This window comes from Pezoporus wallicus, unplaced genomic scaffold (assembly GCF_028554395.1).
Source record: "Pezoporus wallicus isolate ANWC-B61680 ecotype Strahan unplaced genomic scaffold, APGP_CSIRO_Pwel_v1 contig_9561, whole genome shotgun sequence".
Taxonomy (NCBI): Eukaryota; Metazoa; Chordata; class Aves; order Psittaciformes; family Psittacidae; genus Pezoporus; species Pezoporus wallicus.
In genome coordinates, this window is record NW_026639554.1 from 375,599 (window position 1) to 402,625 (window position 27,027).

The following is a 27,027-nucleotide window of genomic DNA, read 5'->3' on the forward strand; positions in this document are numbered from 1 at the left end:
TCTCCTGGAGGAAAAGGAGATGAATCTTCCCAGAGCTGCAGTAACTCCAGCATGCACAGCAGCACTCAGGTGGCTGCCATGTCCTGAAGTCACAGCACAGACTTAGTCCCAGTGTTCAGTCTTGACCCCTTCTCATCAAGATCTGAGACCCCTTTCATAGAAGCCACTTCTGTCCCTCAAATATGATTTTTAAGCCCTCTTTCTTTTCAATGGCCTCAACACAAGACTTCTTGACCCAGAGCATATGGCCATCTAAGGTACTGATGGGTGCTGTCTGGGTTGCAGAAGATGCCTCCAAGGAGCAGCCCATCCCAGCCCTCATGCCATGCAGTCCTTCATCTGCTGGAGGCAAGGCCCAAGAGGCTGTGCCCCCCAAACACGTGCTTGAACAGGGGAGCACCTCCACCCTGCCTGTGCTGGGCACTGCCACATGGCGAGACAGCCTAGGTGACCTCAGCTCCACTACACCTTTGCTACGTGCTCCTATAACCTAGTGTACGTGTTTTCTGTTGTGCAAGTGTCTGCTCAGGCTGGGTTATTCTGCTTCCTCCAGGTAACCCGCAGCTGACTGCAATAACTGCAGTTTCCTCACATTCTCAGGGAGCCAGTTTCATCACTAGGATCTACACTGCTGAAATTCTCCTCTCAGCCCCCCACCTTGTGCTGCCACAGTGCTCAACAACTCCAGGTTTTCCTGAGCCAGTACTGTTTTTCACACTACATCTCCATTCTTTCCTAAAGCAAGTGTTAACACCAGCCTGAGGAATTAGCTCCATCTGTGCTGGCACTGCAACAACTAGCAATTTCCACAGGCATTCCAGTGAAGACAAAGTCCCCAGAGCTTCATTAGCCCCAAAGTGAAATGTTTCCAGCTGTGATTGACATAGCTCTATCCATGCATGTCTCCATGCCAGAGCATTTTAGTGGAACTACCCACTGGTAGGTGCTGCAGGAAGTGAGCAGCACAGATGAATTGTTCATTATGTCAATAGTGAACCATTGCCCCGGTTTTATTCCGCAGGTGACAAGCGTCCACTGGTACATGACTTTGAGCCATAAAAAGTAAACACCTTGGGGTTACCGAGAGTCCCGTGACACACCTAAAACTAGTCAGATGTTTCCATCTGAGCCAAACATTAACTGGGGTAACAGTCTACCTGGGTTTTTCCATATGTGGGAGGTGTTGAGTTTGTATTGTGTTACAATTCTGCACAGGACTATTAAGTATACAGTAACATTTGCAATACCCTTTATTCTGGCTGGCAAAGGACTCCATTTTCTCAATCGAATCAAGCTCAGGAAATCCACAGCCGTGATTTACCGAGGGGATAGTTGAATCTCTCCTGAGTCATTAAAGAAGAGGTACAAAGCATGCACCCCAGCAGTCCAGTACAACTATGGATTGTAACTGCTTAAAGCTCCTTACAAGTTTGTTGTTAAATAAAGCAGAGGCAGGACATGAAGATACTTTCTATGTAAGCTGTAGGTATGTATATGTAGGTAGGTGAGTGCCCAACAGGATGTGAGCTGGATCATCTCCAGAATGAGATTTTGCTGCTCTGCACTGCTGCAGCCAGCCCCACGCTCAGGAGTGTCTCTGAGCACGTATCTGCTGTGCATGACCACAGCAGGCACCTTTGTGTATGTGTGTGCACACAGAACAGGCTCAGCACCAAGAGTAAAGACACACGGACAGACCCAGAGCTGACTGAGGAGCAGCTACCAAAGCCCTGAGCCTTATGGCCCGGGGGGCGTTAAAGGGCTTGTGCTGAAACAGCTTCATAGCAGCTCATGGCCAAACGTTGTGTCAATAAAACACATCCAGGCATGCCTGCCGAGTCACACCCTGTCCCTTCTGTCTCACAGCTCCCTGTTCAAACCCACACCGGCACTGAGTCACAAAGCCTGCAGGAGCCGTCAGCCCGTTTAAACCAACACGCCTGGTTCAAACCCCATCAGCAGGGAAACGTTTCCTCCCTCACTCCCCCTCACCACACAGGGGCTCCCAGGGCACGGCCCCACCGGGTCAGGGGCAAGCGCAGCAGAGCAGCGCCGCTGCGCTCCGGGAGCGGTGCCCCGCAGGACGTGCGGAGCCGCCGCTGCCTCGTTAACCGCGGCGGGGATGTTGCTCGGTACCCATGGCGGCGACCTGACTGCGAGAATTTCGGCGGCACCGGTACCTGCGGAAAAGCAGGCTCGGTAGCAATGGCGGCGACGTTGCCTCGCTAATTATGGCGGCCAGGCTGCCTCGGCAGCTGCTGTCGGCACCATTGCCTCGATAACAATGGCGGCGACATGCCATGCCTCGCTAATTACGTCGGCAGCTTTGCCTCGGTAACAATGGCGGCGATATTGCCAGGGTAATAACGGCGGAACGCAGGCGACGTTGCTTCGTTAGCAATGGCAGCGACATGCCTCGGTAACAATGGCGTCAGCGTTGCCTCGGTAACAGCGGCGGCAACGTGTCTTGGTAGTTACGGCGGCGACGTTGCCATGGTAACTACGTTGGCGACGCTGTCTCTGTAACAACAGCGGTGACGTTGCCTCGGTAACAATGGCGGCGACGTTGCCATTGTACTTAGGACGGGGACGTTCCCGCAGTAACAATAGCGGCGACATGCCTCGGTAACAATGGCGGCGACGTTGCCATTGTACTTAGGACGGGGACGTTCTCGCAGTAACAATAGCGGCGACATGCCTCGGTAACAATGGCGGCGGCGTCGCCTCGTTAACAGTGCCGGTGCCGTTGCCTCGGTAACAGCGGCGGCGTCGTTGCGACGGAAAATACGTCGCGACATCACCACGGGAGCAACGGCGCCGACCTTGCCTCGCCAGCCATGGCGGCGGCCGCGTGCCCCCGGCGCAGCACCGCAACGCGCCCCGCTGGCTGCTGCCCCCTGGCGGGCGCCCTGGTTCACTGCGCACACGGCCGAGGAGCCGGGGCGGGAGCTGCCGCTGGGCATCACCCGCACGGGTTTCGGTGCCGTGCCGGTGGCACCGTTGCGGAGGTCTCCACGTGCAGGTGATGCCCAGCGGCAGCTCCTGCCCTGGCTCCTCGGCTCTGGGAGCGCTCTGCGCTGTGTGCTCCAGGACACTTGGGAGCATCAACACAAGCGCGGTGTAGAAACGGGGCTTTAGGGGGCTGTGGTGGTTTAAGCTAGGGTGAGCTGCCTTGTCGATGGCACCGGTCTGGGGGTGTTCAGTTGCAAGGGCTAACCAGCAGCAACTTCCTGTGCTGCCACCTCGGGCCTAGGAGCAGGGCCTGGGCGTTTGCACTCCATGAGCTGTGCTCCAGGACACCTGCCTATGGTTTACGGGGAAGAAGCACAGAGAGTTTTAGCTGGCGTAATTAAGTTTCTAAGCCACTGGCCATCATATTTGAGAAATCCTGGCAGTCAGGTGAAATTCCCGAAGACTGGAAAAAGGGAAATATAACCCCCATTTTCAAGAAGGGGAAAATGGATGACCCGGGGAATTACAGAGCAGTCAGTCTCACCCCTGAGCCTGGCAAAATCTTGGAGCAGATTCTCCTGGAAGGCATGCTGAGGCACATGAAAATCAACAAGGTGCTTGGTGACAGCCAGCAGGGCTTCACTGAGGGGAAATCCTGCCTGACCAATTTGGTGGCCTTCTATGATGGGGCTACAGAACTGATGGACAGGGGTAGGGCAGTTGATGTCATCTACCTGGACTTGTGCAAAGCGTTCGACACTGTCCCACACGACATCCTTGTCTCTAAACTGGAGAGACATCAATTTGATGGATGGACCACTCGGTGGATAAAGAGCTGGCTGGATGGCCGCACACCAAGAGTTGTGGTCAATGGCTCAATGTCCGGCTGGAGACCAGTAACCACTGGTGTCCCTCAGGGATCAGTGTTGGGACCGGTCTTGTTCAACATCTTTGTGGCTGCCATGGACAGTGGGATTGAGCGCGCCCTCAGCAAGTTTGCCTATGACACCGAGCTGTGTGGTTCGGTTGATACCCTGGAGGGAAGGAATGCCATCCAGAGGGACCTCGACACGCTTGTGAGGGGGGCTGATGCCAACCTCATGGGGTTTAACCATGACAAGGGCAAGGTCCTACACCTGGGTCGGAGCAATCCCAGGCACAGCTACGGGTTGGGCAGAGAAGAGATTCAGAGCAGCCCAAGGAGAGGGACTTGGGGGTGTTGGTGGATGAGAAAATGAACATGAGCCGGCTTCAGTGTGCGCTCACAGCCCAGAAAGCAACCGTGTCCTGGGCTGCATCCAAAGGAGCGTGACCAGCAGGGCGAAGGAGGTGATCCTGCCCCTCTGCTCTGCTCTTGTGAGACCTCACCTGGAGCATTGTGTGCAGTTCTGGTGTCCTCAGCATAAAAAGGACATGGAACTGTTGGAACAAGTCCAGAGGAGGCCACGAGGATGCTCAGGGGCTGGAGCACCTCCTGTATGGAGACAGGCTGAGAAAGTTGGGGCTGTTCTGCCTGGAGAAGAGAAGCTGTATGGAGACCTCAGAGCAGCTTCCAGTGTCTGAAGGGGGCTATAGGGATGCTGGGGAGGGACTCTTCATTAGGGACTGTAGTGACAGGACAAGGGGTAACGGGTTAAAACTTAAACAGGGGAAGTTTAGATTGGATCTAAGGAGGAAATTCTTTCCTGTGAGGGTGGTGAGGCACTGGAATGGGTTGCCCAGGGAGGTTGTGAATGCTCCATCCCTGGCAGTGTTGGAACAGGGTTGGATGAGGCCTTGGGTGACCTGGTTTAGTGTGAGGTGTCCCTGCCCATGCAGGGGGTTGGAACTGGATGATCTTAAGGTCCTTTCCAACCCAAACCATTCTATGATTCTATGAAAACACAGACCAATTGCCAGCTTGGTGGGGCTGTTCACGGGATCCCTGTGTGTAGGTGATGAGCACAACCAACCAGGCATGCTTCTTCCTTCACCAAACTACCAACACCTGACAACTGACTCCTGGTTCCAGCTTTTTGTCACTGTTCTGCTTTGGTTCTCTTAACAGTGAATAAATAGTCCAGTACAGAACAAAAGCAGTAGAAAATCACCTCAAAACTCTGCTTTCAGTGAAAAATACATTCAGCACCTGATAATAAATAGAATGGAATGTCCTAATAAGCCATATTAAGAAAGCTAAAGAGCGCCTATAAATATAATATCTTAGAAAAGCAAACCTTGCAGAATTATTTATTAACACATACATTGGTAAAGCTTGACATGTCTTGAAGGTATTCAGCCAGCTGATTCCATGTCAGCAAATAACAAAGCACAACAGCACAATAGTCAAAAATTACAATACACACACCAGGTAGGTGACCTGGCTAAACCCCATAGACCTGAATGAGCTCACAGGGAAACACTGTGCCTTACATACCCCAGTCAACACCCACAGCCCCTCCCTCAGTGCCCTGGGGCAGGGGTGCGCTGAACCACCAGCTGGGATAAAAGGGGCAGGATGAGGCATGTTTGCTTGTTGGTCTGACGTCTGTAACACAGAAAGGGTCAAAGAGACAAAATGATTCTTCAATACAGCAAGACCGGCAGCATTTTCCCCAGCACTACATCCATATTCCAGGTAGCCCAAAAGCAGGCACCACCGAGACAGCAGAAGGATGGGCTTCTGAGTGGCAAAGCAAGGGTGGATTGCCACGTTGGTGGGGCACTGTTCCAGAGCTCACTCTGTGTAGGTAATGCTAAGCACCAGCTTTATGTCCTGGGGTTTTGGCTGAGGGAGCAGAGGCTGGACATTTAAACTCCGTGAGGTGTGCTCCACGACACCCGATAGCAGGCACCAGAGAGGAAAGGCAGTACAGAGATGGAGGTTTAGTTTTAGGTGGGTAAAGGAGGAGCAACAGCAATGCTGACACCATTGCGGAGATCACTGCGTGTACAAGAGGCCCAGCACCAGCTCTCCCTCCTGGCTCTTCAGCTGTGGGAGCAGGGGTCAGATGTTTGCACTCTGGGAGCTGTGCTCCAGGACGCCCAAGGGCAGGCAAAAGACATTACAGGCAGTACACAGAAGGAGATTTAAGCATCAAAATGAGGAGTGAGAGCAATGCTTGTGGCATCATTACGGAGCTCACCACAGGTAGAAGATGCCCAGCGGCAGCTTTCCCTCCTGGCTCTTCAACTGTAGGAGCAAGGGCTGCACATCCACGCTCTGTGAGCTGTGCTGCAGGATGCCCAGGAGCGGGTACCAGAGAGGCAGTGCGCAGATGGAGTTTCAGGTTTAGGTGGGAAAGGGAGGAGTGAGAGCAATGCTGGTGGCACCATTGCGAGCTCACCACGTGTAGAACATACCCAGCACCAGCTTTCCTTTAAGCTGCTAGCATAGAAATGAGGCCTGCTTTCCCAGCACAATGGCTGTCCCTGGAGCTTGTGGATCTGTGAACTCTAACCTTAGCCTAACTCAAATTTAAGGCACCACCATGGAGATGAAGCCTGCAAGCCCAACAACACGGCTGGGGCGGATGAAAAAGGTGTTGGAGATCACCGCAGGTAGAAGAGCCCCAGCAACATCTTCTGTCCTGGCTCCTCAGCTGTGGGAGCAGGGGCTGGACACATCATGCTATGGGACGGCCGGGAGCGGGCACTGGGAAGTTAATGTCTGCATTAAAGCCTTCACCTTTCCCTGTTAGTGCCCCCCATCCCTCACTGCATGTCCTAACCCTTCCCCTTCCCTTCCCCTTCCCTCACAGCCTCCCTGCCGTTCCCTTCCCCTTCCCTTCCCCTCCCTTCCCCCTTCCCTTCCTTTCCCTTCCCTTCCCCTTCCCCTTCCCTTCCCTTCCCTTCCCTTCCCCTTCCCCTTCCCTTCCCTTCCCCTTCCCCTTCCCTTCCTTTCCCTTCCTTCCCTTCCCTTCCCTTCCCTTCCCTTCCCTTCCCTTCCCTTCCCTTCCCTTCCCTTCCCTTCCCTTCCCTTCCCTTCCCTTCCCTTCCCTTCCCTTCCCTTCCCTTCCTTCCCTTCCCTTCCCCTTCCCTTCCCTTCCCTTCCCTTCCCTTCCCTTCCCTTCCCCCTTCCCTTCCCTTCCCCTTCCCCTCCCTTCCCTTCCCTTCCCTTCCCTTCCCTTCCCCTCCCTTCCCTTCCCTTCCCTTCCCTTCCCTTCCCTTCCCTTCCCTTCCCTTCCCTTCCCTTCCCTTCCCTTCCCTTCCCTTCCCTTCCCTTCCCTTCCCTTCCCCTTCCCCTTCCCCTTCCCTTCCCCTTCCCCTTCCCTTCCCCTTCCCTTCCTTTCCCTTCCCCTTCCCCTTCCCTTCCCTTCCCCCTTCCCTTCCCTTCCCTTCCCTTCCCTTCCCTTCCCTTCCCTTCCCCTTCCCTTCCCTTCCCTTCCCTTCCCCTTCCCCTTCCCTTCCCTTCCCTTCCTTTCCCTTCCCTTCCCTTCCCTTCCCTTCCCCTTCCCCTTCCCCTTCCCTTCCCCTTCCCCTTCCCCTTCCCTTCCCTTCCCCTTCCCTCCCCTCCCCTCCCCTCCCCGTCCCGAGTCCTCCCTGCCGACAGAGCGCGCTGTGCCCTGCTCCGCGCCGTTCCGCGCATGCGCAGTGCGGGGTCGGTTGGCTCCGGTGGCGGCGGAGCGGAGGTGGGAGCGCGGCGGGGGCCGGAGCTGGAGCGGGGAGGGGGCGGCGGCGGCGAGGAGGCGGCGGCGGGAGCGGGGGGGTCCGGCCGGGCCGAGCCCCGGGGCCGCTCTCGGTGCTGCGGGCAGGGCGGGCGGGAGCGGGGGGCCCAGCGCGGGCCTGCGCGGCCGCACGTGTGGCGGCGCGGGCGATTCAAACGGCTGCGGCGGGCCCGGGCCCGGCTCCGGCTCCGTCCTCCCTTGTCCCGGTGGGGAGCAGGGGTCGGTGCTGGACCGCAGGGCGGGGGGATGAAGGGGGTGCCCCCAGCAGCGTGCCTGTGCTCAGATCCCAGCAGCATGCCGAGGAAGCGCACCGGCAAGAAGAGCCTGGCGCCAGACCAGGAGTCTCCCGGGGGGAAGCGGATTAAAGGTGAGGGGAAGCCCCGGGAGTTCTCCCTCCCCGCTCCCAGCTGTGATTTCAGGGCTGTTTTCCCCATTCCGTGTGCTATCTGCAGCGTTTCTGTCCCCGCAGTGTGCCACCCGTCCCACCGCACGCAGCCCGGGCTGGTGCTGACGCTGGGGCAGGGCGATGTTGGCCAGCTGGGCCTGGGAGAGGATGTGATGGAGAGGAAGAAACCAGCCCTGGTGTCCCTGCCGGAGATGATCCTGCAGGCGGAAGCTGGGGGCATGCACACGGTGTGCCTCAGCCAGACAGGGAAGGTGAGTGCAGCGTGGGCTCGGGGGCTGAGCCGCGCTTCCCTGCGAGCTCTGGGCTGTGTTCGGGAGCAGGACACGTCCTGCTCTGCCCGGATGCGTTGCTCACTCCGGCTCTGGGGATGAACGTGGTCTTCACGCTGCGGATCACAGCGTTTGTGGGGCTCCAAAGGAAACTCAGCCTGGTCGGTCTCTGTCCCCTCATGCCCCTCTGGGAGCTGTCCTGAGCAGCTCGCTCTCTATCTGCAGATCTACACCTTTGGCTGCAATGATGAGGGTGCCCTCGGGCGAGACACCTCGGCAGAAGGGTCCGAGACCACGCCGGGGCTGGTGGAGCTGCAGGAGAAGGTGGTGCAGGTGTCTGCAGGGGACAGTCACACGGCTGCGCTGACGGAGGACGGCAGGGTTTTTGTCTGGGGCTCCTTCCGGGTACGTTGATGCCTTGCACGCTGCAAGCTCTGCCCGTGGTCGCTGCTTCCGTGACTCACGTCCCTGCAATCTGTGTCTCCACCCAGGATAACAACGGGGTGATCGGCTTGCTGGAGCCCATGAAGACCAGCTCCATCCCTGTGCTGCTCCAGATCAATGCACCCGTCATTAAAATTGTCTCAGGTGAGCAAGGTCCTGGTGTGTGTGTGGGTCGGGCTGGTGCACGAGGCCTTGCCAACCCTTAGAAGAAGGTGAAGATACAGAAGTTCCATGTCCTTTTCCACCCTCTTGGCTGTTTGTCTTCTCTGGCTCTTGAGAGAGAATGGACATTGTGTCTCCTCCACCCTTGAGCGTGTTGTTAATATTTGACCCAATCTGATGTAAGGTGCCTTACAAGAGTGCCCTGACTTGTGGCCCTGCAGTGTCAAAGCACTCACCCTTGTCTCTTCCCAGGGAATGACCACCTAGTGATGCTGACGGTGGATGGTGACCTCTTCACGTGTGGCTGTGGTGAGCAGGGCCAGCTGGGGAGAGTGCCAGAGCTCTTTGCCAACCGAGGAGGAAGGAGAGGTCTACGTGAGTTACTTTGGTGCTTGGTGGCACCCAGTGCTGCATCCTTTGGTCCCAGCTCTGCACTTTGCAGAGGAGCAAAGAGCCCCAGTCCCTTCCCCTTAAAGGAAAACCTTCTCACTCAAGGCCTCCTGTGTGGATTGAGTTCAATGAGCTGGATTTGAGTGGGAGGAAGAAGGTGTAAATCATTAGTCCTCCTGTGACACTGTGTCTTCTGCCCTCAGAGCGGTTGCTGATCCCCGAGCGCGTCCCTGTCAGAGGCAAAGGCAACAGAGGCAAATTGCGTTTCCAGGATGCCTTTTGTGGGGCTTATTTCACTTTTGCCATCACAGAGGAGGGACACATCTATGGATTCGGCCTCTCTAACTACCATCAGCTTGGTGAGCTTTGCTTCCATCCCTCCAGATCTGCCTGCTTTGGTCTGGATGTGGTCTTCCCAGTCCTTGCTGCCCTGGGCTGGGGCGGGGGGACACTGCTGGGTCCTGAACACCAAGTACCCACTGGGCACACCAGAGCTGGGAAATTGTGGTTGGGGGGGTCACCCTGCAGAGCTTTGGGTTTAGGTCCCAGTCCCGGCAGCCAGTGGGGTTGAGCATTGATGTGGGGGCTGTGTTCGTCTCTGGTGGGGTGGATGGCTCCGTGCTGGTGCCTGGCCTGAGCTGCCCATGCCTGTGGATCTGACGTGCCTGGGTTCATGTGTCCCACCCTGCAGGCACCCAGGGCACCGAGCCCTGCTTCTCCCCACAGAACCTGACGTGCTTCAAGAACTCCACCAAGTCCTGGGTCGGGTTCTCTGGAGGGCAGCACCACACAGTGTGTGTGGACTCAGAGGGTGAGTGCTGGCGGGAGGGGCAGGCTGGGGGGAGCCCATCGAGGTGCCCCTCGTCCCCGCTGAGAAGGTGTTGGGGTGACAGTGACGTGCTGGAGCCCTCCCAAGTCCTGTGTTCAGGGCAGCAGCAGGGCAGTGAACGTGCAGCAAAGGGCAGGGTGAAAGAAACCGGGAGTCTCTTGTGAGCTCTGCTCTCCCAGGCTCAATAGTGTGTCCAGGCGTGCGTTCACCCCCTTGATTCTGGGAGGCTCAAGGGTCTCTGTGCCACCCTGCACCTCCTGGTTGGGAGCCAGGTTGTGGTTGGGAGCAGTGATGCTCCTCCATGTCTCACACTGAGGGGCTGTGTCCTGCTGCGTGCTGCTTTCTCACCTCCTATGCGTGTGTTGTCCTCCAGGGAAAGCCTACAGCCTGGGCAGGGCAGAGTACGGCCGCCTGGGCCTCGGGGCTGGGGCAGAGGAGAAGAGCACACCCACAGTCATCCCTGAGCTGCCCAGCATCTCCTCTGTGGCCTGCGGAGCTTCGGTTGGCTACGCTGTCAGCAGTGACGGTGAGTGCTTGGGAGCGCTGCCCTTCATCCACCCTTCCTGCCCCCCTTGCCTTGGCTGTGTGTGATCAAACACCTCCGAGTTGCAGGTGCTGCTTCTCTTCTCCCTGCTGTATCTCTGGCACCCATCACTGAGCTCAGGGTCTGGAGTCCCCTTGGGTTTGGCTGCTTGGTCCCTTCCCATCAGTCAAAACTTGCATCACCTCCCTTGCAGGCCGAGCGTTCGCCTGGGGCATGGGCACCAACTACCAGCTGGGCACAGGGGAGGAGGAGGACGCCTGGAGCCCTGTGGAGATGGTGGGCAAGCAGCTGGAGAACCGCACGGTGCTGGCCGTGTCCAGTGGTGGGCAGCACACTGTGCTGCTGGTCAAGGACAAGGAGCAGAGTTGATGAAGCGACAGCTCAGCTGAGCCCAGTGGGATGACAGGACCTGCACACCCCCCCCGCCTTCCACCTGGGACGGGTGACTGGTTTCCAGCTCTGGTGTCCCATCACTGGCAGGGGGAGGGCAGGAGGCTCCCGGAGCTGGGAGCAGACCCCGTGGCTGGAGCAGGGCTCTCCAGGGGTGCTCGTGGTTTCTCCCTGTGTGTGTCTTGTCTTCCCACGGTGCCCGGTGCTCTGTCAGCTCCCCCAGGTTGGCTTGGTCCTAAATCAATCTCAGTGCTGTGGCTGGATGGGTTTCCCAAGTTGTTGTTCTCTGGTGTTTGAAGTTATTTCCTGGCCTGGCAAAGCTGAGGGCCTTGTTCTTCACTACTCAGCAGGATTTGAGCATCAGGCTTTCCAAGGCCCCCATGTTCCAGCCCCATAACCTAAACATCTTTTACCTCTCCAGCACGGATTTGTCTGTTGGCACCCGCTGAACCCCTCTGGGCTCAGTCTGGGGGGAGCTCCTTGCCCAGAGGAGCTCTCATCTCACACCAGTGCTTGGTGGGGACTTGCTGCCGGGTGTCTGGGAGCCTGTGGGGGGAATGCTGCCGGACAATGCCCGATCCACACTGTACACCGTGCCTGCTGGAGAAGGGAAGGGGGACTCCTGCCTCCCACCCATCGCCACTGACACAGCTGAGCCAACCCCAGGCAGCGAGGCTGGGAGCACGTTCCCCTTCTCCCTGCTGCCTGGAGCAGCCGCCCCCAGCGCTGCTGTTTGCAGTCCCACTCTTTCCCATTCCCTTTGGAAACCCAACAAAATCCATCCTACGGGTGGGGATTTGGTTAGTTTTAACTTGTTTTCCTCTGTCCTCTGCTGAGGAAGGAGCTGGATTTGCTGTTAGGGCCTTGCTGAGAAGACAGCCAAAGCACAGCTATGCATGGAGTCGCTTGAAACAGCAGGGCTCTAGTCTCCATCCAGCTGGTCTCGCTGCCTGTGCCTGGCCTGCCCCATCTTCTCTTTCCACGCTGCATTCCAGGTACCTGGACTGAGAAGAGGGCTCTGCAGAGTTTCGGTTTTATGTGTTAAGTTATAGCAATAGGAGGAAGCTGGGGGGGGCGTGTGGGGTGTGCAGCCGGGGCTTGTCCAGTGCTTCAGAATAAGTTGGGTTTTTTAAAGCAAATGTATTTTGGTTGATTGAGGAAGAGAGGGGAAAAGAAAATGTAATCTTTTAACGTTTGGAATAAACAGTTTTGATAAACCTGGGGCTCCCTGTGCCTTGGAGGGGTGCTAGGGCCGCCCTGTGGGTGCTGCGGTGGTCGCATCCTGAGCCAGTGCTGAGCACGGGTGTGCAGTTGTGGGACACGGCCGCGGGATGGCAGCAGGAGAAGGTGATGGGGATCCGGATCGCTGCCCTGGGAGAGGGGATGGTCCCCGCCTGCGGGACCAGGGCAGGGATTGTCACCCTGCGCTGGGCACTGGTGAGGCTGCACCTTGAACGCTGTGTTCAGCTCTGGGGAGACACTGAGGAGCTGGAGCGGGGCCAGAGAAGGGCAATGGGGCTGGTGCAGGGCCTGGAGCCCAAGTGTGATGGGGAAAGGCTGAGGGACCTGGGGGGTTCAGTCTGCAGATGAGAAGGCTCAGGGGGGACCTGATGGCTCCCTACAACTGCCTGAGAGGAGGATGGAGCCAGGAGGGGCTGGGCTCTGCTCCCAAGGAACAAGGGATGGGACAAGAGGAAACGGCCTCAAGCTGCACCAGGGCAGGTTTAGATGGAGCTGAGGAACAATTCCTGCCCCAGAGGGTGCTCGGGCATTGGAAGAGGCTGCCCAGGGCAGGGCTGCAGTCACCACCACTGCAAGTGTTCACAGCCCGTGGAGACGAGGCCTCAGTGCCATGGGGCAGGGGTGGCCTGGGCAGTGCTGGGGTAAGGGTAAGGGTTGGACTGGATGAGCTTAATCCAGCCTGGTTGATTGTGTAGTTCTGTGCTTGTCCCCATCACCCTCCCTGTTTGAGGGCCATCCCCGGTGTCTCTGGGCTTCCAGCACCACCTCTCCCACCACAAAAAGCCGGGTTTGTGTTTGGTGGCTGCAGTGCTGGCTTCCAAAGGGCTCTCTTCTTTTCCCATGTAAGCGTGAAGTTGGGGTGTGGGCCCATGGGAAGTGTTTTAATGCCAAGGATGGAGCCTGGACTTTGCCGTCACTTAATCTCACGGCTAATGCTGCTCTCCAGGGACCATCACCCTCTGTTTGATGCTCTGCTACCAGAAGTGACCTGCTGGTGCTGGCTACCTGATGGGGAAGTTGCTTGTTGTCCTGGGCCTGATTCCCAGCAACAAGCTGGGAATGTCTTGTTTCCAAAACCAGTACTGGTGTTTTCCTATCCCTTCCAGGGGAAAAACCCCACCCTGGGTTGCTTTGCCACCCTTTTCCCATCAATGTCACTGCAATGCAGTTGGCTTTGCAGAGTTCTGCTGCTTTTCATGTGTCTTTGAACCTCACCAACCTATTTATAGCTAAGAAACGCAGAGAGAGACTTGATCAAGGGGGATGTGGGACTCCTCCGGCACTGGGGCAACGCTGATGAGCTGCTGTGAGCCAGGAGCCCCCATCCCAGCACTCCCACTGCTCCTCATCCCTTTTGCATCCATCCCCCAGGTAAGGATGGATGGAGCTGGTGGTACCATCCTGCGTGGTCACCCCAGTGCTGGACCCTACCAGGAGCTGATGCGGGTCCCTCCTCCATCCCCTGCAGGGATCGTTCCCATTCACCCATCCTTGAGGGGCTGCTCCTGGGAAGGGGAAAACGTTCCCTTGGGAGTTGGTATTTTCAGGAAAGAAGAGGAAAAAAAGGGGCTGGGGAGAACAATAAGGTTGAAACTCTTGAGAGCTGATGAATCAGCTGTCATTGTCTTGGAGCTGGAGTGACACTTCAATGGGAAGTCGCTGGGAATTGGGGGAAGGATGAGCCCCCGCACGGGGGGGAGAGGGTGGCTGAAGGAAAACAGCTTAATTGAGGAAAGGGAAGCGTCTCATTAATGAGGTTTTGCACCAGCAGAGCGAGGTGGGGGTGTTTTGGGGCTGAGGAGGAGGGATTGGGGTCCTGTGGTGGGGTTGGGGGCGGACCGTGGTGCACAGCTGAGGTTCTCCATCACCAGACCCTTTGTCATTGCCAGGGGGGTCTTTGATCAGCGGCTCCAATCCCGCATTCCTGGTCCCCATCTGTTGCTATTGGAAGTGCCTAAAAGGCTTTTAATTTAGAGACAAAAGACGGGAATGTGGGATTTGGGGTTTTAGCATCTACAGAGGATGAGCCCTGGTGTTGGGAGGCTCTGTTGTCTCTGGAATGAAAGCGTTTTGTGTGGTGGGAGTGGGGATGCAAAGGAAATCTACCTCTGCACTGCTCCTGTGGGATCTGCTGGGAGGGAATTGCATCTTCCAGAGGGTCTGGGGATGCTGAGTTTATAGCTGTAAAATCCCAGCCCGGTTTGGGTTGGAAGGGACCTTAAAGCTCCTCCAGCTCCAACCACGGGCAGGGACCCTTCCACTGGAGCAGCTGGCTCCAAGCCCCATCCAAATTCCTGTCATTAGGCTGGGAATCTGGGCCAGTATCTTACAAAAGGCCAAAAATAGGGAAAACTTCTCAGGCCATCCCTTGGGGAGCAGGATCCTGGGGACACCAACACCCCCCCTCCGCATGCTCCCCCCGCTCCCATGTGGCAGAATTTAGGCCTAGAAATGATTCCTGGTGTTGGGTTTTCCCTTTTCCATGAGGAGTTCCGAGCCAAGCAGCGGCTCTTCAGTGCTGAGAGCCTGAACCCAGCCCCGGCTGCTGGGAGCTCTCACCAGGAAAGCCGCCTGCCTTCATTTCCATGTGCATAATAATGCAGGTACAAAGTCAGCCTAAACCTGCTGAGCAGACAAAGGAGCACGCAGCTTCCGAGTCCATCACACGTGTAGGGATGGAGCCTGGGGTGCTCGGGTGGATTCATTGGAAAAGGACCCTTGCTGTAAGAGCAAACATGGTGCTGGGCTGTGGAGACGGTCCCTGCGTGTAGCCTGGTACAGAACAAATACCTTAAACTCCCAATGACTGAGGAGCAGCGTTACCGACCCCAGCACCGCTCCTGCTGCATCCGCACTAACCCCTCGTTACGAACGTCATCGGAGCCGCAGCTGGAGCTGCTGGGCCATGAGAATACAGCTGCATCGCCCCTCCAGTGCCCGTGGGGTGGTGCAAGGGCTCCTGGATCCCGGGGCTTGCAAAATAACCTCGGCTTGAGGGGCTCCGGCTGTCCTGGGGCTGGGTTTTCCCAATCCAAAGCATGAATCGAGAGGTAGCTCCTCTCCCATCACCCCCAAAACACCACCCTGCGGGGCGCCCGGCTCATTCCCAGTGCCCCAGGGTCAAAGGAGAGCTGGAAGGTGCTCGCTAGCTCTGGTTTTATTGATTTCTTGCTGTAGAAAGCAGAGTTCCTGGGCAGAAATGACACCGAAAACCCAAAATCACAAGGGCTGGAGCTGGAAATATTGGCTGAAGCACTTGGTGAGGTCCCAGCTGTGCTGGGGACCTGGCGGATCCCAAGCTCCATCACACACAGGGGGTGACCTGGCATCACTTCAATTCGGACAGCTACAGGCAGATATACAGGTATATACACAGAGGCATACAGTGCCCTCCAAGCTGCAGCACGGAGCGAGGTGCCCTATCCATGGGTGATGGGGGTCACCCCTCCCTGGCCCCCCCAGTGTCTCTCGGCACCTCTGTTGCTGTGCTTGCAGACATTGCTTTCCCGGCCTTGATCTGGGGTCGGTATCCCCAGGGGACACTGAGGGGGGTTACATCAATGATCTGGGGCCAGCACATCAAGAGTTAGAATCACAGGAATGAGGGGGTTAAATGGAGATCTCCAGCTGCGGTGCAGCTGGGTGCTGCTGAGGGGTTTGCCTCCGGGTGGAAGTGGAGAGCTGAAGGGAGGTCTCCACATCCTTCCGGACACCTTCAGCTCTCCTCTAGGGGGTTTTCCCCCAGTTCCTGCCCTGGAGCCGCTCCTGCCTTGTCTCTTCCATCCAGGGAAGTGCTGAGCATAAACCCCCTAAACCTCTGCCTCTTGTGGGCTGTGGGTGCTCCCTCAGTGCTTGGGGGTGATGGAATGAGGGTGATGTTGTTTCCCCCCATCTTCTCCATCCTGAACTTTCTGGCCCTGCTAAAGGGGACCCGGGCAGTGCTGTTGTCCATCCCTCAGCCAGCGGGCAGGGGAGTCCTGTTGGACTCATTCCTTTAGCACTCCTCACGTCCCCCAGCTTGCTCCCTTCATGAGATCTTTCTCAGCCTTAGCAGCTTTGGAGGCAGATGGCTGAGGAGCAGTTCCCTGTCATCCCGATGGATGCTGGGCATGGAGAACCTGGCATCAGCCAAGATGTGCCCTGCTTTATGCCCTGCCTTTATCCGTGTTCCCAGCATCACATCTGTATCTAGGGCTGCCCTGGCTGCAGTCGGAGGTCTCTAAATGATCCAGTGATGACATGAACAGCACAAAGCTGTCCTCTGGGGACAGTCCCAACGTGGAGAACTCCAGTAATGGTTTTCCTATGGATGTGGAGCTCTTTGACAAGGGTCTCTGAAGTGGCATCATTTTCTCCTCCTGTCTCTGGCTGGTTTTTGGACCCAGGGGGATGGAGCGAGGCCTCATGATGTGGCATCACCCCCGGCACAGTCCCCTTCGGCCATGGGAGCGTTTCCCCTCTTGCCATGGTCTGTGATGCCATCGTGGGCCGTGCAGGAGAAGAAACTCATAGGCATTCATTCATGGTGTCCCAGTGCTTGGGCCGTGCCTTGGACCCTTGTTGTGTGCATGGGGCTGGCACATTGTCCCTCAGTGGTGGGAGCAGCTCTGCCTGGGCTGTGCCTCCTGTTGGCCCTCTCCATCGCTCGCTGAGTCCTGACTCCCTCGTCCCTGCTTCTCCGGGATGGAAAATTCCTTTCCAGTCACTCTCCCTCCGTGGGAGCACAAAGCCAGCGGCAGGGCCGGGGCCACCGCTCTGCTACAGCTCCGTGGTGGTGACCTGGGTCACTTCTGAGCGCAGGTCATCCCCCCCGTGGCCCCGGCAGCCCCGCTGCAGCCTGCCCACGCCTAGTCATGCCGGCTTGGAGCGGGCTTCCGAAGGGGTGCAGGTGGAGACGCGCTCCCGCGTGGTGCTCCTGGCCCGGGAGAAGCTGCTGTGGTCCAGGCGGGCTCGGAAAGGCAGGCAGAACTCTCGGAAGCACCTCTTGAAGTTCTCATCCAGGAAGGCGTAAAGGACGGGGTTGAGGCTGCTGTTGGTGTAACCCAGGGCGATGCAGAAGTGCAGGCTGGCCACCACGTAGGGATTCTTCTTGTCGATGTCCACCAGCGTCCAGACAATGACGAAGATGTGGATGGGCGTCCAGCAGATGATGAAGGCTGCCACCACCACCAGCACCATGCGCGTGATGCGCCGCAGGTTGCGGTCCTTCTCCTTGGAGCCCGAAAGGAGGCGGACGCTCTTCAGGCGGAGGATCATCAGCCCGTAGCAGATGGTGATGACCAAGATGGGGACCAGGAAGGCAAAGATGAAGACGCAGATCTTGGTCACGGTGTCCCAGTAGATGGGAGGGTCGGGAAACTGGAGCGTGCACAGCACCATTCCGTCTGTGGAGGAGAGAGCGATCAAAGGAGGAGCCAGGGCAGTGTCTGGTTTGCTTTCTGCTCAGTCACGGCTGGGCATTGCCCAAGCCTGTCAGACACCTGCAGAGATACCCAGGACCTTGGTGCCAAGGGGATGCAGTGGGTGCAGTGACCCAGGGACTTGTTCCCTGCAGGGTTTCCTGGGCCATCCCCAAACTGGCTTCTCCCAGCCCCCGTGGTGGACGTGTCCCCATTGTACTTCCACTGAAACGGGTCTGCCCAGAGCTTTCCTGGAGCCAAGGGTCTCTCTCCTAGCCCCTGGTGTCCTCACACAGGATCTCAGTGTGGGCCAGGCTGGGGACTTGGCAATAACACTGGGGGTGGGCTTAGGCACCTGATTTGCACCGCAGGAGCTGCGGAGGGGCATTGGTTCCACTGGAAATGCGGAAGGGGTAGGACAATTTCTGGGACAGTTTCCAACCTCTGCAGCTAAGATGGACAATAAAACCATGCCCGTTTTCCACGGCTTATGGTCCCATGAAGGGGTGTCCATCGCTAAGCTCGAACCTGCTACAAGACCAGGTTGCTTGGGTTTGATAGGTCACGCCTGGGATGGACAGATGGGACAAGAGGGGACCTTGCCCCAGTAGCCACTTGCCTTTTGACTTGGTGACAGCCATGGCCATGATGGGCACCCCGATGAGGGAGGAGAGCACCCAGATGCAGACGTTGATGATCTTGGCCTTGGCTGGCGTGCGGAAATCCAAGGCCTTGACCGGGTGGCACACGGCAACGTAGCGGTCCACACTCATCATGGTGAGGGTGAAGATGCTGGTGAACATGTTGTAGTAGTCAATGGAGAGCACGACTTTGCAGAGCAGCTTCCCAAAGGGCCAGGTCTCCATCAGGTACTTGGCGCTCTGGAAGGGCAGGGTGCTGGTGGCCAGCGCGTCCGCCAGGGCCAGGTTGAAGATGTAGATGTTGGTGGCTGTCTTCATCTTGGTGTACCTGGGGGTGGCAGAGCAGGGTGGTCAGGGCGGGATCACCGTGCCCAAGGATGTGTGTGCTCACTCAGTGTGATGAGCAGCGGGCACAGCGTGGCTTTGCTGGCTGCTTTCAAGGTGCCATCACCCTTAGTGAGGTGGTGATGTGCCTTCCTGCAGCACTGATATGCTCATGGATGGTTTGGGTTGGAAGGGACCTTAAAGCTCATCCAGTTCCAACCCCTGCCATGGGCAGGGACACCTTCCACTAGAGCAGCTTGCTCCAAGCCCCATCGTTGCCTTTATACAAAGGCAATCTGAATTCATTTCAGAGAAGTCACTTCTCCAATGACATCAATTCACCCCATTTCCGTGCGGGAGTTGCACAATGTCCTTTACCTCCCAAAATATCCTTTATCTGATTTTCCAGGCAGTAAATCCTGATTCTCTCCCTTGCTTCCCTGTCGAGTTGACTTGCAGAAATCGGATGGATTACACCCGGAAAGAAGCCATCTGGAAGCAGCCCAATTAGCCAGGCTATTGCTCCAGAGCCTTTGGAGAGGCCAGTCTGCCTTGGCCGTGGCATGGAGCACACTGGTTCTGCTCCCTGTCACATCACGGTGAGAGGAACACCCAGTCTTGAGTGCCAAAACCCTTCCTGAAGGGATGAGGCAGTTTTGGTGAGGACCAGGGCTGGTGGGCATGGGTCCGTGTCCTCAGAGCCCCCAGCCCTGTTCTAGGTGATGCTTTGAACGTCATGACTGGTTGGAAGTGGATGCGCATCCCTGCTGCTGAGGGGGGTTTGGGGGTCCCCAAAGGGCAGTGGGTTGGGGTTGGGGCAGCTCAAACCCTTCCCTTGTGCTCCCTTCCGGCAAGTTGTTGTTCAGAGCAGCCTCCACAGCCCCAAGCTCATTTAGATGCACCCTAATTAAGCAACGAAAGTGTCAGTTTGAACACAGGCATCTCCATGCACGGATAAACCTGCCTGGAGCATCCCCAGCCCCGAGGCAGAGAGGAGACAACCCCTTGGTTGCTGAATGAGAGGATGCTCGACACAGCTCATGGAAAAACCCTACCGTGTGATGGGGTGCATGGAGGAAACTGGGGTGAGGAGCTCCTATCTCGGATGGTTGTTGCTCTGCTGCCCTGGCCAGAGACCAGGAGAGCAGGTTGATGTAGGAAAGATGTTCCTAGGCTTGGTGGTACCATCCACCCCTTCCTTTTAGCCTTTCCTCCATCAGAGGATGGAGACTCTTTGGGTTACACTGATGGAAGCACCAGGGGCTGCAAAACCTATTCCTCACTGGAAGAGCAGCACTCAGGTCCCTTTTCATTCACCCTGGCTGCAAATGGCAGCCCCTTGCCCAAGGGCGGAAATATTAGAGTTCAACTTGATTTTATTTTGAAATATGGCATTAAAAAAAGAATTGAGAATGTCTTTTCCTTGGAAAGTCCTCTCTGGTGTCATTTTCATTTCTCTTTTGTGTTATTTTCACTTCTCTTTGGTCTTATTGCCAGGTTTTGCCTCGCCTAGATGAAAAGCTAGTCATTTTGGGTAGATTCACACTTCTTTGATCTCTGCTTTGTGAGTACAGTGGGGAAAACATCAGTTATACACACTGTGCTCTGCCAGGCATGTTTGGCTTCTCCAACCCCAGCCAGATGTGCCAGCAGTGGGAGGACAGGGCTGGATCCCCCTCCCCAGGCTGTGCTGGTGGGGGGGAAGCAGGAATGGGGATGACTGGGGTGATGGGGATGAGGGGGGTGATGGGAATGATGGGGATAACTGGGGTGATGGAGATGGTAAAGATGACTGGAGTAATAGGGATGACTGGGATGATGGGGTGATGGGGATGATGGGGATAACTGGAGTGATGGGGATAACTGGGGTGATGGGGATGGTAAAGATGACTGGAGTAATAGGGATGGCTGGGCTGATGGGGATGAGGGGGTGATGGGGATGACAACTGAGCCCCAGGAGTTGCTGTTTCAGGGCAGGATCCAGCCCCTTCCAGGATTAGGCTTCAGGTCAAACCCACTGCACAGGGTGGGGGGGTCGGTCCTGGTGACCCCCCAGGGCTGCAAACAAAGCTGCCTCTCCAGAGAAGAGGTTTCTCACCCGCAGCAGAGCTGATGGAGCTCCCCAGGCTGCCAAACCCATCGCAATTAAACAAGTGCCTTGATTGGGAGCTGACACACTTGAAGGAAACAATCTGAAAGGCGCTGATGGAGAGATGAGCCTGAGGGGATGGGGCCAGCTCAGGGCAGCTCAGATTCCAGCTGGGCTCCCAGGTAGGGAGCTCTTAACTCTCCAAACCTCTTGTCAAATACAGAAGTGACAGAAACCACCTGGAAAACCCCTGGGGCAGCGCTGGGTGCAGCAGTGCCGATGTGGGAAACTCAGTGCTGCATCCCCAGGCACCCAGGGCCACCCCTGGCAGCAAGGTCTGAACCCGAGCTGGTCCCGTTTCGCAGCCTTACCCTGCATGGACACGGCTTTCCTGTCCTAAACCTTGCCAGCAAAGCCCTGCGGAACCACGTAAGGGTCAAAGGCACGTGTGGGGCTCTGTGCGTCTGCAGCCCCTCCTGTCCCAGGGGCATTTATTCATTCCTTGGGAAACCTGTTTCATCCCAGTATCAGTTGGTGGGTGGGAAATGGGGGCAGCTAGAAGCCCTGACGATGGGATCTGTGGATGCTCTAGAGCCAGGCTTTCTAAAGTGTGGGTACCATTAGGTTACTCAGTGAGTTCAATCAGGGAGATGTTGTTTGCACATGGAAGCTTTCTCTGTTAAAATGCCCCCCCTCAGAGAGCAGAGCCAGCTGGAGGGGGCTAAGGACTCTCATCCTTCACAGTGACAACAGACCTGATGGATGTCTCTGCAAGAAACACCTTCATTTGCTTTTCCAGACCAGGACTGGCTTTGAAAGCTGCTTGGAGCGCATGAGAAATCCCATTTGGTGTCAGGGAGGGGCAGTGAGTGAGACCCCCATCCCATCCCATCCCATTGCATCCCATGCCATGCCATGCCCATTGCCCACTCCCTTGGATGGTTACAAACAGACTGCTGGGCAGCCTGGCATGCCCCATGGGAATGTTTGAGGCAGGTTTCCTTCTCCCCGGTGACTCACCACATCCATCTCATGCGCACGCAGCGCCGGGCTGCGCTGACCTCCTGCCAGCACCGCTCTGGTCTGAAAGTGCTGGGGGGGAATGGCTCTAAACGGGCATTTGGGGGGGGTGCCTGAATCCAGCCACAAGCACCAGGGGGGTTCGGCCCTCGCTGGGGCTACAGCAAGCCCTGGGGTGATGGGAACTGGGATTAACCCCATGGATCCAGGGCCCCTTCTGGTGTGGGTGCTGTGAAGCCCATTGCCGACAGTGGTGTGATGGGGAGCACGGCTCCTGCCCCTGCTGCTGCTGGGGCCACGGAGGTTCTGTGCTCTGCAATGTTTGGCTTTATCATCATGTATTAACCACAGCCCCAGCCGGGTCAACCCTTCTCACCCAGACGGGTCATCACTGGCCTGGACAAAGGGGCTGTTTGTACAGGCAGGAAATGTTGCACCCCAGCACAAGCGTTAGGCTGGGTACAGCAGCATCTCCCTACTGAGAAGGGGGGCATTGAGGGGTCCTGTTGCCTGTTTTGGGGCGCAGAGACCCAGAAGACCCAGCTCCCTGCACAGGGAAAGCCTCGGCAGAGGCGCCTCTGCAAGCCGAGGTCCTGCACTGGTGCCTGGTTTAGCCACTGCAAAGCTGGATGGGGCCAAAGTGGGGTTCAGGGTCCCCCAGGACCTGCTGCTGGAGGCGGTAGTGGGTGCTGGGGGGCAGCTTGGCCGTGGTGCGAGCTGGGTTGGGCGATGCGGGCTCCTGCTCTTTGTTAGAGAAACGCCAGAGTCAGCGGCTGCAGCAGCAGGAACAGGAGCTCCCAGCGGAGCCGGGAATGGGCTGGGTGGTTAATTCATGCTGTGCGCATCCCAGGTGCCAGTGATGGAGTGGGCAGGCACCAGCGGAGCCTCTGCCTGGCTGTGGGGCTTGGGAGGCTCCCTGTGAGCGGGGCAGCTCTTGGTGGTGCCATTCGTGTGCTACCTGCTCCCAGCGCACGGTCGCTTCTGCTGCTGGCTCAATCACAGCACACACTCGGTCCCGGTGCACCCTCGCTCCTGCTGCCGGTTCACACCTGGGGGACGCTGGGTCCCGGCGCACACTTACTGCCATCGCTCGCACACTCAGTGCACGCTCGCTTCTGCTGCTGCCTCGCACACGGCGCGCACCCAGTCCCGGGACACGCTCGCTTCTGCCTTGTCTCCTGCACGTGGCGCACGCTCACCCCCATCTCACCCAAGCGGCGCCGTTCACCCCCGTGCGCGCTGCCCGTGCCCTCCGGGGCTCTCACCTCACGATGCCGTACATGACCAGGACGTTGCCCAGCAGCCCCACCACGCACACCACGGAGTAGAGCGCGGTGATGACGATGGCGATGAGGATGGAGGTGGCGTTCTTGGCTTGCGCTGCCTCCGTGCCGTTGGCTCCGGGCAGGGGGCCCCAGGCGGTGCCGTTGCCCCAGGCGGTGCCGGCAGCCGTGGGCAGCTCCATGGCCCGCAGCCGAGCGCCGCGGGTTCGAGTCCCGCTCCCGGCCGCAGCCGCCGCCTCTCGCCCGGCGCGGCGGACGGGGGCTCTTTATACACCCGCCGAGTCCCCCGAGCCACGTGCCCGGCGCTGCCCCCACCCCTGCCTGCCTCTTCCTCCTCCTCCTCCCCCCTGCCTGCACCCCCTGCCTGCTCTCCCCGCTTCCTGCCGGCTCTCCCCACCCCGCTCCTTACCTGTCCCCCCCCGTCCCTGCCTGACGCCTTCCTCCCTTCTGCCTCCGTGCCAGCGACAGGTCCTTGTCTCCCTCCCTGGTCTCTATTTCCCCATCCCTGCCTGCCTCCTCCGCCCTAATCCCTGTGTTCCCCACATCTCTGCTTTATCCCCTTCATCCCGCTCTTCCTGCCTGCCTTTTTCCCCACAGGTCCCTACCTGCACCTCTCACACCCCCCATCCTTGCCTCCCCCCCATTCCTGCCTGCGTTCCTCGCCATCCCTGCTTTATCCTCCTCATCCCACTGTTCCTGCCTGCCTTCCTCTCCCCATTCCCTGTCTGTGTACCCACCATCCCGGTCCCTGTCCCTCTCTTGGACCCCTGCCTGTCTTCCCCCCGCCCATTCCCTGTCCCTGTTCCCTGCAGCCCGGAGCATCCCGGGGGGCTCCGGGCTTGATGGAGGGGATTCGGGGGGCGAGGGGGGGTGCAATGGATCTCGGCGCCGTGGCTGGATCGGGATTTCTTTGTCTGGAAGAAGGGGGGAGCACAAAGAGCCCCCCTCTTGTCCGCAACGCAAAGCTGGGCTCTCCCTGACCCCCACTCTCCAACCGCCTCTCCTCTGCCTCCTTCTCTCCCCCCATATACTGGGGAGGGGGCTGGATGGGTTGGGGGGATGTTGAGGGAGGTTGGGGAATTTGAGAGGGTTTCAAAGGATTGAGGGAGTGGGGGAGGGAACTGAAGGGATGCAGTTGGTGGGGGGCTTTGGAGGGATGGGGGGAGATCGGGGGGGACGTGGGGGTTTGCTGTGGGGTGAGGGGTTTGGGGGGATGCACTGTTCCTCCTGAGTGGAGGAACAATTCTGGGGGGTATGGAGGGGGGCTGGGGGGGTAAAGAGGGATGCTGGGGATGCTCCCCATCCTCGGGGACCCAACGGATGTGGGGGCCATATTTGGGGTGTCTCCATCACCTCTTTGCTTTGGGGCTGGTTCATTCCTTGCCTTGTGTGCCGGGCTTGGCTGGGGAGGGCAGTTTGCTGCAGTCTGAGGTGCTTTGGACTGGGGAGGGATGGAGCAAGGGACAGGGACCACGAAGCTGGGTCAAGTCTGGAGCTGGGCTTTGCAGTCTGCGCAGCTCCTGCAGTGTCAAAGCATCCAAACCGTTCATCAAGAGCCTCGTCAGAAGGCCCGGGAGGGAATTAGCAGCTTCTCATTCATCAGCTGGTTCAGATGCTAAACAGCTCCTGGGCCGCTGCCGAAGGAGGCAGCGGTGACGTGCAATGGTTTGTGCCGTTTGGCTTTGGTGGCAATGCTCCAGGAGGGCTCACGGGATGGGGACAGACAGGGATTGGGAGCACGGAGATGGCTTTGATGTGCTATAACAGCTTGACGTCCTGCGCTTTGTTCCTCATGGGATGCATCAGCCTCTGCCCGGACGGCGTTTCCATCCATCCATGCGATGGTTCCCCAAGGCCAAGCAGGGCAGAGGCACATGTGTGACAGCCAGGACATGGGCTTTAAACACCTTCCCAAGGTGACAGCAGCCCCCCAGGCCCGGAGCAAGGCGCTGAGTCTCTGCTGTGCACATCTCTGACGCAGTCCTGCTGCCCAGCGCTCCCAGCGGGAGGGAAACGTCAGGTCGGGAAGTGCAAAACAGCTTTTGAGTAGTTATGAGGAGGGTTCATCCCTTCGCTTGGCTCCGGGCACAGCCAGAGACCCCCCCGTGGCCCTCTAACAAAGGGTTATCTGCTGAAGTCTCATCGTCCTGGCAGGTTCCAGCAAACGCATCCGCTCGGCTCAGCTCCGGCGTTTGAGTTCCCTCATTCCAGCTGGAATGCTAAAAATACACCCGGTGGGTGCATCAGATACATGGGAAGCCTTTCAAGGGCTTTGCTGCCCATCCAGCTGCTGCTGTTCCATGGATGGAGGTGCCAAACTTGGGCAAACTGAGGCAAGGAGGGCACGTTGGACAGGAGAGCATCACCCATGCCCCAGGACCATGCATGCAGGAGGTGAAGTGATGGCTCCTGCGAGTCCTGAGCCCCATCTCTGACGCTGCTCAAGAACAAGGGAATTCTCTTTGTACCCTGAGTTTTACCCATGCCCCTTTATTGTGGGTCAAGTTCTGCTTTCCTCCTCCTCTTGGGAAGCTCTCTCTGGCATCACTGTAGCTCTTATTTTCTCCTCCACCCCCTGGATAGCAGTGGGGTGCTGCTTCTCCCACTGCATCCAAACAGGAGGAAAGGAGTTAAAACAAACTGAGGTGATGAGAGTGATGCTGAGGCTGTCAAAGAGGAAACTTCATCCTTGACATGGGGTCCATCCAGGGGGATATAGAGCTGGAGCTGCTCATGGCAGTGCTGTGATGTACTCAGAGGCTGCAGACTCCACAGGGCATATCTCACCATGGGAAGACCCTCTTCCCCTCTGGAACGGATCATTATAATGGCCCCAGCATTGGCTCCATGGCTTCGGGTGCTGCTTGCTCTCTTTCCTCCCCATACTACACAAGCAGGTATTTCATTTGCACAGGGTTTTGCTTTTAAAGCCAATTCTGCTCGGACCTGGAGCTGAGCATCCGTGATCAGTCCTGCAGGGATGGGCACTGACTGAAATGTCACCGTGGGTGCTGCATCCTGGTCCCATTGCTGTCCATGACCCTTCCTAACACCCTGGATGGTCCCTGCAGGCAGGGACACATCACACGTGCAGGCACCTTTTATCTCCATCCTTTTGCCTGCTTTTCCACATTCTCCCCAAAAGCAATGTCAATGGAGCACCACATCCCCAGATGCTCAAGAGAAGCCGAAGTAACTCCTAAAAAGTATTTTTCAGGCTTTAGGAAAAGCCTAAAAAGAGCAGGATGCATAAGAGGAGCGGGGATTTTCCTGGTGGAAGACGGGAAGTAGGAGATGGGATCTAGGCTGGATATGCAGAAAACCACATGCAAAAAGAGCAGGGCTGTGTTTGCACCTATGGGTGCTGCAGGAGGGCTCCTGGGCTTCACCCTGTCCTAACCTCATGGTTGTGCTCAGAGGCTTTCTGACCACTCCTTGCTTTGCTCTCTGTAGGTCTGAGATGCTTTGGGGATGGCAAGAAAGAGAGAGAATGGACCAGATGCTCTGCAAGCAGCAGCCCAACCACACCGGTACCCACCAAGCTGTGGGTCCAGGCTGCTCCCCACCCCCGGGCTCCCTGGGGCCCATCTCTTCCCTTCCCTCCACTGACAGCTCCAGGTAAATCAGCCTTGAAGAGGAAAAGGGCTGATGTGTGCGGTTTGTGCTTTCCCCACGTCAACACATCCCCGTGTTTTCATACCTTGTGGGAAAGAACAAAGCCCATCCCTCAGGGGAGCTCAAATTAGATGAGGCTCTTCTCTGCCTCCCCATTATGCATGATTGAATGGCGAGAAGGGGGGGTGAGGGGGCTGTTTGCAGCATCGGTTCTTTGCTGTTGTGTGCAGGGTACCTGGGAGATGGCCGGGCTGGGAGCTGGGGCGGGAGGTGGGGTGGGAAATCTCTGCTGTGCACTTTACAGCCATCCCTTCCCTGCAGGAATGATGCCCCCAGGATGTTTGCCATGTCCCCAGGGCACAGGGGAGACCGTCCCCTCACT

At 57.6% G+C, this 27,027-nt stretch overlaps 3 protein-coding genes across 4 annotated transcripts in view; 1 reads left to right on the forward strand and 2 right to left on the reverse strand.

Moving 5' to 3' along the window:
- Nucleotides 1–2,942: 2,942 nt before the first annotated feature.
- Nucleotides 2,943–27,027, reverse strand: part of ASAP3 (ArfGAP with SH3 domain, ankyrin repeat and PH domain 3) — a 55,691-nt gene continuing 31,606 nt past the window's right edge. For both annotated transcript variants that reach the window (XM_057415031.1, XM_057415029.1), the window contains exon 27: nt 2,943–2,955. The gene's annotated coding sequence lies outside the window, so the exon portion shown is untranslated. The remainder of the gene's footprint in view (nt 2,956–27,027) is intronic.
- On the forward strand, nt 7,881–11,234 carry RCC1 (regulator of chromosome condensation 1). The gene is made up of 9 exons (XM_057415035.1): nt 7,881–7,965; nt 8,068–8,255; nt 8,499–8,678; nt 8,765–8,861; nt 9,132–9,254; nt 9,473–9,628; nt 9,961–10,080; nt 10,472–10,624; nt 10,836–11,234. Exons 1-9 carry the CDS (start codon nt 7,893–7,895, stop codon nt 11,009–11,011), a joined length of 1,266 nt encoding a protein of 421 aa, XP_057271018.1. The 5' UTR covers nt 7,881–7,892; the 3' UTR covers nt 11,012–11,234.
- OPRD1 (opioid receptor delta 1) lies at nt 16,268–23,355 on the reverse strand. The gene is made up of 3 exons (XM_057415034.1): nt 23,013–23,355; nt 18,293–18,642; nt 16,268–17,658 (listed from the first exon to the last, which is right to left on the reverse strand). The coding sequence occupies exons 1-3, from the start codon at nt 23,210–23,212 to the stop codon at nt 17,126–17,128; spliced, it is 1,083 nt and encodes a 360-aa protein (XP_057271017.1). The 5' UTR covers nt 23,213–23,355; the 3' UTR covers nt 16,268–17,125.

Bases quoted from the DNA above. Each gene is read 5' to 3' on its own strand.
- RCC1 (XM_057415035.1), top strand. From the start codon at position 7,893: ATGCCGAGGAAGCGCACCGGCAAGAAGAGCCTGGCGCCAGACCAGGAG. The intron at 8,862-9,131 runs GTGAGCAAGGTC...GTCTCTTCCCAG, and splicing joins CGTCATTAAAATTGTCTCAG to GGAATGACCACCTAGTGATG. The intron at 10,625-10,835 runs GTGAGTGCTTGG...CCTCCCTTGCAG, and splicing joins CTACGCTGTCAGCAGTGACG to GCCGAGCGTTCGCCTGGGGC.
- OPRD1 (XM_057415034.1), bottom strand. From the start codon at position 23,212: ATGGAGCTGCCCACGGCTGCCGGCACCGCCTGGGGCAACGGCACCGCC. The intron at 18,643-23,012 runs GTGAGAGCCCCG...TGCCACCCCCAG, and splicing joins GTCATGTACGGCATCGTGAG to GTACACCAAGATGAAGACAG. The intron at 17,659-18,292 runs GCAAGTGGCTAC...TCTCCTCCACAG, and splicing joins GGCTGTCACCAAGTCAAAAG to ACGGAATGGTGCTGTGCACG.